Genomic DNA, 12786 nt, shown 5'->3' on the forward strand with positions numbered 1-12786 from the left:
GTAATTTTCACCTTAATTAATAGTTTTTAAATAAAGGATTAGTTATTACCCTCTCTTCCCAAGTTCCAACATAATTAATAATTAATAATTAAAAGTGTGCTGGTTAACGTGGTTTAATTTTAAAATGTATTTTATTTAGAAAAATATTAAATTAATTTTTTTACAAATTATTTTGTATGTCATGTTAAAATAATAATAAAAATATTACTTTAATATATTTTTAACTAAAAAGCATTTTAAAAGAGCATCTTTTTAATTCGAAAACTACAGAGAGTGTCAACAAAAACTTGAGAACTAACCAAACGAGTGGGTCTCAGGATCACACACATTCATAGAGAAGCAAGGCACAAAGGCCCTTGAAAATTGATCGGCAACTAGCCGCTTTCATGAAAAGCCATGGCCCACTTTGCAACAAACCTCTCATTATTCTGACCTGCAAGGTTCCACAGGCAAAAGATTTAAAGAAAAGAGAACCAAAGCTTGAATGTGGTTACAAGTTACTAAGTATTTGCCTATCAAACAAAGCTTCAATAATCACCAATAAATTTATTTTCTTTTATAATATCATCAATCATATTTATATCTTACTTGTGAACGTATTCTAAATTTTTTATATCCCTTATTAAATTCTGTAGCCTGCTGTGGCAAAACCTCTGGTAACCCCACATCCTCTGCCACTTTCATGGCTACCTTACCCATTTATACAGAAAGCCTTAGATCTTGAACTTGTATTTGCTTACAAAAAGATGAGTTCTTTGCAGAACCGGGAAATGGGGTTGTGCTTACTGGTGTGCATCATTAGCTGCAGCTTCATTTATGTGAGTTCACAAAGTGCTGTGGCTGGAAACGATAATAGCAGTGTTAGTGAAGGAACTGTTTTCATTGATGGAAAGACTTCCATTGGAAAGATTGATGAAGATTTCATTTGTGCCACCTTGGATTGGTGGCCACCTGAGAAATGTGATTATGGGACATGCAGCTGGGACCAGGCTTCTCTCATTAATCTGGTAATGATCCATTTTAGTATGCTTTTCCGCTTTTGAAGTTGTTTTAGATATCTGATTATGATGTTTGATAATTGAAACTGAGCTTGAAATGCTTGTCCTTTCCTGTCCTGTACTTCTCCAAACTTCACTGGCATTATACTATTACGTATGAGTTCTTAGGAAATTATTCTCTAAACATGTATTCTTTTTGAAATTTGTTTTATATTTTCTCTTATGCAGGATCTCAACAACAACATCTTGTTAAATGCCATAAAGGGTAAGAGTCCTTTGAAGCAAAGCAACCTTTTCTTCTTCAATTTCATGTTTTATTTAGCAAGAACTCTTTTTAATGCTTTTTAGGATTCTAATTACTTTTTCTTGGCGCAACGGTCCAGCTTTTTCACCATTGAAAATCAGATTAGGAGGCACTTTGCAAGATAAGGTCATTTACGACACTGAAGATAATAAGCAACCTTGTGTTCAATTTGTTAAAAACACCAGTGAGATGTTTGGTTTCACTCAAGGTTGCTTGCCCATGTATAGATGGGATGAGCTAAATGCCTTTTTCAAGAAATCTGGGTAACAACTAAGAACAATGTTCTCTCCTGTTTCTTTTTAACCTTACTTTACAATTTCTAGGAGTTGAACCACATCTTACTTTTGCAAATTCAGGGCTGAAATTATATTTGGGTTAAATGCTCTCGCTGGCCGGTCCATAACATCTGATGGTTCTGCAGTAGGAGCTTGGAACTACACCAATGCAGAATCGTTTATAAGCTATACTGTCAAAAAGAACTACTCTATTTATGGCTGGGAGCTCGGTAAGAACACTCTCCATTGATTTCTCATGATTAATGCTAACGCTTAATGTTTCATGAAATCAATAGAAGTATCATTGATTATTGACTATATGGAAAGTGGGAACTGACTATGATCAATTTATATTGCTGAGATTAATTTATCTAAACCAACTGTAAGTAATTTTTGCTGAACAGGAAATGAATTGAGTGGAAGTGGTGTTGGAACAAGAGTTGCAGCAGCTCAGTATGCTTCTGATACAATTTCCCTGTATAACACAGTGAAAAAGATATACAGCAGTATTGAACCGAAACCACTAGTTATAGCACCTGGAGGATTCTTTGATGCAAATTGGTTCAAAGAGTTTGTAGATAAAACAGGCAATTCTGTAAATGCGATCACCCACCACATATACAATCTTGGTCCAGGTATCTCTTTGAAGAAAATGATTCAACTTCTGTAGCCTTACACCTTGTACAGTAGGTCGAATCTGACATGACTATACCCTTTTCTTGTGCAGGGGTTGATACACATCTCATCGAAAAGATCCTTGATCCATCCTATCTTGATGGTGAGGCTGATACATTCAATAGCCTCCAAAGCACCATAAAGAGTTCTGCAACTTCAGCAGTTGCATGGGTTGGTGAATCAGGTGGGGCTTACAACAGTGGCCGTAACCTTGTTACCAATGCGTTCGTGTTTAGTTTCTGGTAAGTGAGGACAAAATTTATAACAAAAATCTTCAGCTTTTCTTGCGTGGATTTCTAAGTCCAGGGATGTCAAAACAGGTACTTGGATCAGCTTGGGATGGCATCAGCTTATGATACAAAAACATACTGCAGACAGTCATTGATTGGTGGCAATTATGGTCTACTCAACACTACTACTTTTGTTCCAAATCCGGATTACTACAGGTATTCTGGTGTTCTTATGCTGGCAGGTGGTCTGAAAAGTTAGATATTAGGATAGAATGAAAGAGTGCAATGAATTCTCTTTTTATTATTATTACGATTTTTTAAGAAATTCCTTTGTCTGCAAAAAGAATGAAGATGAAGTTTTAAAATAGGCCTACTAAATTAGGAACATTTTTCCAAATTTATGCTGATTATGAAAATAATTTGATCAACCCTGGCCTAATCAATAGTCAGAACAGGCCAAAGATGAAATCCCTTGACTCCCATTAGGGAATATCTATTATAACTCGGTCTTACAAGGTCTCTAAGAAATTCTAATGTTCGCTATCTTCGTTGCAGTGCTCTTCTTTGGCACCGATTAATGGGAAGAAACGTTCTATCAACCAGCTTTTCTGGAACAAAAAAGATACGTGCTTATACTCATTGCGCGAAACAATCCGTAAGTTAATTCCATAACACAATCATCACACAAGTGGAGGCCTTTATTATCTAATTTGATTAATAATCTTAGCAGAAAGGGATCACATTACTACTAATCAACCTTGACAATAGCACAACTGTTGAAGTCACTGTAACATTCAACAGTACTCGGAGATTGCACCAGAAACACAAGCCTCACAGGTCTCACAAGCTCCACAAACCTCACAGGTCTCATAGGTCTCATAAGTCCCATAAATCAAAGGTCATTCAGCAACCTCAACGGTCCACAAGTGGGATAACAAGAGAGGAATACCATCTAACAGCTAAAGATGGAGATTTACACAGCCAAACAATGCTACTTAATGGGAACATTTTAACTGTAAATTCATCTGGGGACATCCCTTCCTTGGAGCCTTTACATGTAAATTCGTCCAAGCCAATAATGGTTGCTCCTTTCTCTATTGTATTCGTTCAAATGCCATATGTTCTCCCTGCTTGCAGCTAGGTAGTAGCACTACACGGAACTGAAATTGGTTCCACGTAGTAAATAGTGATCCGCCACATAAGACAGAATACAAGCACATGTTACATTCGTTCTTGGCGAAGAATACAATGACAAATGTTTTTGGTAAATTATTATGCCATGGTTTTTTTTTCCCTTACAACCAGTGCCCATGTAATGGACCAGAATACAACATAAATTTCTTTACTGCTTTGTAGCAGCTGGTCCCGCAATGAACTGCCTTTGGACATTTCCTTTGATGTATAACGTAAAATGCAGAGAAATATTGGTGTAACAGAGTTCTTGAGGTTTAAAGGCATAACGTAAAATGCAAGCCCTAAAGGGCTAAAACACAGCTATACGACAAGCGTGTTAAGTAAATGTTTTTGGTGGCCAACCAAGGCTACAAAGTCAACTATGCATTTTGCTTGGTGGATTACACTTGAAATCAATATACATAAGGTATTTTCTGTGTACAGAGATATACAAATGAAGCTAACTATTGGTAGATGAGGCAATTCCCACCAAACGCTATGGAAAAAGAAGTAAAAGTATAACATAATGAATGGTGTGCTCTCTCTCTCTCTCTAATTTGGATGCTTCATTCAAGAAAACTGATCCAAAGACAATCGAAGTCAATCTGTGTTGGAGAAGTTTTGAGGCTTGCTGCTGGCAAATGCCAACCATACAATCGTACCAGTCAAGTAGAAGAAAATTGATGGTGCGAATAAAGAAATCTGCGGAGTACAAATATGAGAAACAAACAGTTAAAGGAAGAAGTTAATAACAGCTTATCCAGAGATTATTTACTTGAAAATAGATGTAATGTAATGTAATCAGTACTAAATTTCATTTTCAGTCCCTAAAGTTTTCAAATAAATTACTTTAGTCCCTCTATTTCATTTTTTTTAACAAATTGGTCTTTATTTGAAAGTTTCTTGGTTCTTATAATTTTTTTTATAAGAAAAACTACAGTTTCGTCTTTAATAAATTTCTTTATAATTACATCTTCGCATGATTACTCTTAATATGTAATGGTTCATTAATAGCTTTTTTTTGTAATGGTTCATTACATAGCTTTTTTTTTTTTAATATAAATTATAACGATCCATTTTATTACAGTTTTAAAAATTACAAAAACAAACATAAGAATATCATGGACCATGATCCATTACATTCAACCAAATATTCCGTAAGAGGTAGAGGTAACTTACACTCCACGAATGAGTTGTATCAAGAAGATAACCAGTCAAGGCAACACCTACAATTCCAGGTATTGCTCCAACGGTGTTGGTAATGCCCTGCGTAGGAAAATTAGATAGATTGAATGATTATAATGGTTAAAGGAAGGTCTTTTTCTTTACAAATTCAAGCGAAGACCTTGAACTGGCAGCAAGCTTACAGGACTCAATTGATCATGGATCCAAATGAATAAATTATGTGCTTGACCTGGAGCTAAAATTAGAAACACTACCACAGGAATGTTTCACGAAAGTTTAGTCTAGAACTTCCAGTTCAATACAATTTTTGATAACAGCATGAAGAATCTGCAGGGAGACCACGGGAATGCTCATTGGTGATAGGAGCAAAATCCACGCCAATAATGGTTTTATTAGATAATTTAGAATGCTAGTCTTGCGATCAATTTTATTAAGAGAAGTGGCTAGCTGGAAAAATAAGATAACAGATCACTGAGAAAAACCCACTAAATGAAGTGAATCAACATGGTTTTTTATTTTTCAGTTTCTGATTTTTCACCTGAAAAACCAACTCCACTTTGCAAGAGGTATATTATTGGATATGTGGGTTCTCCAGATCCATGTCATAAATAATGATGCACAAGATTCAGGAACCATGTGCTGAGTTGATTTGAAGTAGATATAAAGTGAGGAACATGTGAGAAATAAGCTAATAATCCATGTTTATGACACCTAAGATCAATCTCACCAGGAGACTGATCAGAAAATGCATAGCATATGCAACAAAATTATGATTTGTAGGCCACATACCAACAGTATACTTGCATATTCAGGAGACATATCTTGATGTGTACAGTAAAGTCCTGCAAAAATTGTAGATCATTGAAATAGAAATTAACCTAGCACAAGTCAATTTGTTCCAATTCACAAAATGAATTAAAAAGGTTCTTAAATAGTTCAGTACCTGACAAGGCAAAGCTTGAGAGGGCCAAGCCACAAGTGAGAATCCCCACAATCTCCCAGGGTGGAAGTCCTAGATCAACAGAGGAGAGCGTCATGCAAAGAGCAGGAGACAAGAAGGCAATTGTTTGGCAAATCTTTCGCACCTGCAAGGTCAAAAAGGTCAAGCTTCAAGGTGATGATTATAAATGTGCAGAACTATAATAGATGTCTGGTTTTACAGACCGTAGTGGTTTCAACTCCATTAGCAATTAAGTTGTCAGCGAGCTGTGCGGCAAAGCTAGTCACAAAAACTGAAGCCAAGGGAGGAAGGATGGAAACCTGAAATGGTTAATAGTTACTTCATAGGAAAATAAAATATATAAAAAATGTTCAAATGCATTTAAACAATCAAATGACGGATGACTATCCAATATTCAGACCTTTTGGAATGGCAAGGCATTCTCAAGTTTGTCAAGTGTTATCACCAATGCTTTACATGTTAAGCTCCCAAGTATTTAGGGTACTAACTAATCATTTTACCATGATAATTTAGTAGAAAGCATTCATATAGTACTCACTTTCAGAGTACAAAACTTGGCCAAATTACTGCAAGGAAGATTAATTCCTCTCAGATAAAAAAAGCATGCTGTCTTGATATCACCAACGCTTCTGCTATGTTATTGGACCTGCCTTTCACTGTAGCAGTGTTTAACATCAAAAGATGCATGCAGATGGATGATTTCAAACCAGAACTTATATTTCAATTACATCGTATATAGGATACCAAGGCCAAAGCATGAGATGTTGAAACAAGCAATTTCTTGTACAACAGCGCTCCTTTTCATTTCAAGACGTGAGAATTTAATTTGTCAAATTTTAAGCTACAGAATTATTCCTTATATTTACAATACAAGTACTATAAATGACTAAAGTGTGAGAAGGACTAAAATTTGTAGGACAATCGTACATCTTCAAACTTACCCATGCAGCTTCTGTCAAATTCAGGCTCAGCTCCTCACTGCATGGCATATCGATTGAAAGTTAAGTTTCTTTTCCATTACAGCCATAATGACAAGCACATTGAAGATATTGATATAGAAGATTATAAATGCTTTTCTTCCAGAACGATGAGAAACGAAATTCAGAGAGTAGAACTGCAAAGATACCTGAAATAAGAAGGAAGCCAAGATAAACAGTTATAGTGACCCCAACTTCCACAAAAGTGAGCATATATCATTGCCCATACAGCTGGGGTTCGGAAAAAAGCCTTCCAGGGCACATCCTGCCACAATAGAGCCAGTAAGGAAAGTGAGGCAAAAGGTAACACAAAAGTTTTAGGAAGGTTCTTTTAATTTCGTTATCAGGTATCATACAGTTCACAAAAATAGGAAAAGAAATAAAAAACCCCAACATGTTTAAACTCATGTGAGAACAATCAATAATATGAGAGTGATGGTAATGGCAATCCTAGTGAACAATGTTTCAAACCATTTTGTTACAAAGAACAGTCAACTATAGTACGTTGAATTCAGGCAGACTTATTGGCTATTGCCATTGACTATAAGAGTATTGAACGACCCCTAAGCCTAGTTACTTGGGTTTAACTAGACAAATCAGTGAAACATGCCACTTTTCAAGAAGTATTGCATTTAAGATACAATCAATAGCTCAATCAGTACCTTTTCCATCCTTCAAGTTTCCAATCTTATATAGCCGAATAAAGAAAAGGAGAAAGCATTGTACCTTCAGTGAGCCACCCAACGCTGCAAGAGAATTACTAAAAGATTTTTCCATATGGATAGATTGGGGCCCTGTCAAACATATCAAGGAAAAGTCCACTCATGACTATGCGGAAAGGATCTCAAGGAAAAACGACATTTTCACTACCAATCATTTTTATGTAGATCATATCAGTACACCACCTAAGAATTGAGCCTTTCCCAGGATAACCCTCCAATGAGAGGTCAATACTGCAGTTGAGCATAGAAAGTCATCTGAAGACTCGGGAAAACATGCTTCTGGTGTAAAAGTAATATGCTAACTCCATTTAGAAGATGAGATAAATCCTAGTGGATTGTCTCCGAGGCAACAAAATTGATCAGTTCAAGTGTACCCAGTTGAAAAGAGATAGAGAGTATGCTTTGAATAATATGGAGGATAAATTTCTATGACAAAGCTGATATTTGGCATATAAAGTGGGTTATTCTCTAGCAACTCAATATGACAATATGTGAACTATTGTTCGAGGCTACCCAAACAATAGGGTGTTTCAGATATGCCACTCCTTTAGCTTAAATAATCTGTATCTTCTGCTGTGAAATTGCTAAATTTGTATAAATTAGGGAAAATATTCATCATACATGCAACATCAGGTAGACTAACCAAATAATTTACATCAGAAAGGCAGTGTAGAATAAGGTATTGCCAGTACATGAAAAGAGATGCAAAAGAAGACACCATATGATTGTGGCAATTATATAAAAGTAGTCAACCAATCATTACCTACTTATCAATAAACTAAGAAGCTTTATTCATCAAATCAAGAATAGAAAAAAAAACAATAGAAGCTAATGCTTACGTGAAGCAGGCTTGGCAGAGTGTGAAGCTTGCCCCTCTTCAAGATATTGAAACCCCAAAAACCTTCATAATTTTTGGTGTTGCCACAAGTACGAAGTCAACTTTCATTCAGTTGTTAACATTAGCAACTTAAAAAACTGAATATAATCAAATAAACAAATGCAAGTATTAAACAGTCAGTTCAGAATCACAGTGAACCAAAAAGCCATGAAATATTATCTTTTTATTTAACATTGAGTGAAAAGCCTTTTCATGCATCACCAAAGTGTGAAATTCCTTCTGTTCAAGGCAGAAGCAGGTAAGCATTGGAATCCAAGAGATTAGTGACAGATACTTACCAGGCTAACCCAAGAAAGCCAAATATATAAAATACAGATGCCCAACCAAAATTCTGAATAAGGGGAGGAGCTAAAAGAAGCCTGCATGAACTTTAAAACTGTTAGAAACGACTAGCAATTGAAGCCAGGTGCTCACTTTAACTAAAAAAATAGACTCAGAAAAAAGAAAAACATTAACCATAGCATGAATTTGTCTATTAAATGTGTTTCACAGACCTAACACACTTAATTCTTTCAGTTGCAATTTAACACCAGGAAGATGAAAAGCTGTGTTAGTTTCTCTAATAATTGACAATCACATATGCCAATGGGTTGAATATACTCTATGGTCAATTTTTACAGTTAACATTCTGTAAATAAAGTGGTAAGCAGTTTCCTGATCAGTAGAAAAGAATTGTTGCTATCACAGACCAAATTTAGAAAAACATACCCTATAACACTTCCTACACTCAGTCCCCCAAAGACGAATGCTACAGCTCGTGATCGCTCTTCCAAAGGTATTGACCTGCATGCAATGTTGGTCAATACCAATCAAAAGGAGAAAATAACTCTACATTATCTCTTCAACAGAGATTGGCTTTCTACAATACAAGCAACATAAGAAAGCAACCTATGGGCCACTATCAGTCAATGAGGATGCAAAATATAACAGATTATAACAAGCCAAAGAGCACAAGTTCAGTAGCAGAGAATAAGAGAACAGGACACAGCCTACCACAAAATAGGCAAGACAAGTCCCATACAGATAATAAGTTGATATGAAACAGAAGAAAGCCAAGAAGAACCTCAAAAGGCAGAGATGGGAGACATCAGTGTCTAAGTGTAAACATGAATTAATATATACAATTAAGAGATTATTATTGTACATGTATAAATTGTTAGAGGTGGGCAGGGAACTCTATAAACCACAGAAAGAGTCATAATGTTACACATAACAAAATTAACTTCCAAATATTCCACAATGAAATCTCTATGAAGTTCTTCACGAGACTACCAATTTTACTCAATAATGTAAAAGAATGCAATCTGGACATGAGCATGAGCATAAGAAACATCAAGAAAAGTGCAAAGGAATACTACTCTAATGAAACACATGAAACAAACCAACCAAAAACCCGACACAAAAACATAGCAGTGGTTGACTGTGTTTCAGCAAATATTATCTAAAAGGTTCACTAAAACTTGCTCCTATAGAGCTTTGGATGTCATACATGCCTGGCAATGAGGTCAGTTGCTGCCGATGGCGAAACTCCTTCTCCTATTCCAACCTAGATATGGAACACGTAAGAGAAAAGCTCAATAAGACAAGAAACAAATTTAAGCAATTTAACATTGAGTAAAGGAACATCAAAGCAAAATGCACAAGAGTATTATGAAAGACAGAGAGACACGGACTAATTAAGAAAGGGAGAATCTCTAAAGTATTATCAAATGCTTATGACACAAACATAAGTACTAAACAATTGCAGATTCATGAAAAGATGTACACTAGTTGGACTGAAATACTAGTTCAACATATGGAGTATGGGAGAAGCTGCACATACCAAAACCCTTGACAACACAAGTCCAGGCATATATCCAGCAAGAAAAGGAAGAAGTGCTGTGGCCACTGACCATGTCAAAACTCCAAACTTAAGAACTTTTCTGAAAAATAAATATAAACAAAAAGTAAGGCATTAGGCTTGTATCATACAATTTGCACCAAACCCGGAAGACAGGTGAAACGCTTGCAGTGCATTGGATCTCTAGAAAATTAATTTTACTCCATAAAACAATTGGTTTCTGGAGTCCTCTCTTTCTGAATTAGAATGCTAGAAAGAGTTGGGTGTCTATTACGGCATTATCCTCAATCTTTAAAGAGACCCTGTGCATCCATTAAAACCATGAACTGCCCAAGTGGAGTCAGCCATATTTCCAGAAACATATACCTTTTTTACTGCTTTAATAGATAGGATAATCATAGAGCAATCATTCAATTACATTGAGATGAAACAATAACTTGTGCAAGAACATAAACTGTTTACAACTTGTACATTTAAGCTCTAGAGGGGATGGATTAAGTATGAAATCTAAGGTTATAATGGAACTGTTTGCTGTTCTTATTGCCCAAAACTGCTATAGTTGAGGTGTCACATTTAGAGTTTAGAAAGTCAAATGGAAATGAAGTATATCAATGCACATCAATGAAAATGGGATGTATCAGCATCAATGAGCAGAAAGTTAGGATCACGATCAAACAAAAAGAACAGTTTTCTCAATCTTAATGGAGGGGCTACTCGAATAAAGCAGATAAATTGATAGTTGCAATGACCTAATATTGATTTTTGTTAAATCAGAAGTAGCTCCACCTTTCTTAAGGGAATTTGAGCTCGTAAAAGTAAATATAGCACTCAACTCCAACACCTAACACCTCAATTCAACCCAACACATCAATGACAACAAGTTAAATTAACCATATAAATCTCTTCTTCTTTCCTGCTATGTTCAATTATCGGATAAACTTATTGTGATCGAAAACATCCTTTGGCCAGTAACCAAACATAGAAGATCATTCAACTAGATCTTAATCAAGAGTTAGCAGTACTTATACCAGTTTAAGTAAATAGGAGAAGAAGAAAAATAGCTCAAGGTAAAATTCTGCACAGGAAGATACTAATATAGCCCTCCTCATGCTTCAAAGGATTATATCCATTACCGGAGCTTAAACAAGAGGTTTCTCACTGCTGGAGTTTAGAAAAAAGTAGTTTATTAATGGAAATGACACAGTCCTCTAACATGAAAGACCATATAAATACAGCGAGCAATGAGGAACTAACCTCCCACCAAAAATCTTGGCAAGCCAACCTCCTGGCAATTGACTCAAAGCATAACCCCAAAAGAAGGATGACTGCACTAGCCCAGCCGTTGATGCATTCCACCCAAATTGGTGTGACATAGGAATTATAGCAACACTCAAGTTCACCTACCCAATTAGCAAATTGATCAAAATTAACTTTAGCCACACACACATGACCAAGTAGCTAACATTAGCAGCACCTTAAAAATCACTCCTTTTTTGTTTCAATCCGACAAGAACAATTACCAAGGCCTATGAACATATCAAATTAGACCAAATACACTTACCTTGTCCATATTGCAAATAACGAAGGCAAGTGACGTGGTGCCAATAAGCTTATATCTCTGAGGAATATTCTTCCATGGAGGCCAATTCCAATCAAAACCCACTTCACTAGACCCACTATCATTCCCCAATTTTTGCTCAAAATCCAAACTTGAACCCCTCTTGGGGTCCAACTCATCAACTCTTTTTGGTCCAGTGAGTACATCAGGGACCCTCTCACTTCCTGTCACATTCTCTTTCTCTTTAATACCACACCAAACCCTGAACGTCAAGCTGTTTTTAGAGTGTAATAAACGTAAAGAATTGGTCTTGAATGAGGTGGTCGTGTTCAAGAGTGAGGTTTGTGTGTTTGTGTGGTGTGAGAGAGAGGAAAAGTTCTCTGCTTTGAAGGTGAAATTTGCCATTTTTTTTCTTGAGGGACAAAAGGGAACTATAATTTCTGGAAGTGAAGTGGATATACAGACATAAAAAGTGTTAGCAGCAGCATGTAATGTGTCGAGTTTATGTGATTCTTAAGTGAATGGAAGCCATGGGAGATACCTTCGGCATATCATTTGCAAGGACCTGAGGTGGCCACGGAGGAAGATGGCTTGTGGCTGTTGTTAGTTAGAGGGACCTACACCAAGTTTTGTGGGCTTCGGCTCAGTTACAACTTACCTTATATTTACAAAATTTCGTCAATTAAAAAAAAATAACTAAAGGGGAAGGAAAGTTATATTTCCTTGTAATAATGTAATTATTATATTGTTACTTGAATATTAAAATTTTGAACTAAGCATTGAATTGTTTTTTACAAATTATATAATGTTAGTTTGGTATTTTTATTTTTTTAATATACAATAAAATTACTCGTTTAACCTTGGAATTAAATAACACAATGTCCACTACTTAATGATATTTTTATATTTTTAAATTTTTTAGAATAATGTAATTATTTTGATATAAGACAAAACCAATTGAAATCTGTCTAATGACTTTTTTTTTTATTT

General features: G+C 35.7%; 2 protein-coding genes across 2 annotated transcripts; one reads left to right on the forward strand and one right to left on the reverse strand.

The window, feature by feature from the left end:
• The first annotated feature begins 329 nt into the window (after positions 1–329).
• LOC18099898 (heparanase-like protein 3) lies at positions 330–3751 on the forward strand. Its single transcript, XM_006381021.3, has 9 exons — positions 330–1007; positions 1227–1263; positions 1382–1565; positions 1659–1807; positions 1982–2212; positions 2305–2494; positions 2573–2698; positions 3038–3137; positions 3213–3751. Exons 1-9 carry the CDS (start codon positions 747–749, stop codon positions 3621–3623), a joined length of 1689 nt encoding a protein of 562 aa, XP_006381083.3. The 5' UTR covers positions 330–746; the 3' UTR covers positions 3624–3751.
• A 273-nt stretch (positions 3752–4024) lies between these two features.
• On the reverse strand, positions 4025–12405 carry LOC18099899 (probable anion transporter 6, chloroplastic). Its single transcript, XM_024603712.2, has 15 exons — positions 11800–12405; positions 11493–11638; positions 10221–10320; positions 9892–9944; positions 9107–9181; positions 8677–8757; positions 8340–8401; positions 7505–7572; positions 6928–7043; positions 6743–6779; positions 6005–6100; positions 5784–5925; positions 5630–5682; positions 4835–4921; positions 4025–4357 (listed from the first exon to the last, which is right to left on the reverse strand). Exons 1-15 carry the CDS (start codon positions 12199–12201, stop codon positions 4256–4258), a joined length of 1620 nt encoding a protein of 539 aa, XP_024459480.1. The 5' UTR covers positions 12202–12405; the 3' UTR covers positions 4025–4255.
• Positions 12406–12786: the final 381 nt, after the last annotated feature.

Source organism: Populus trichocarpa, chromosome 6 (assembly GCF_000002775.5).
Source record: "Populus trichocarpa isolate Nisqually-1 chromosome 6, P.trichocarpa_v4.1, whole genome shotgun sequence".
NCBI lineage: Eukaryota > Viridiplantae > Streptophyta > Magnoliopsida > Malpighiales > Salicaceae > Populus > Populus trichocarpa.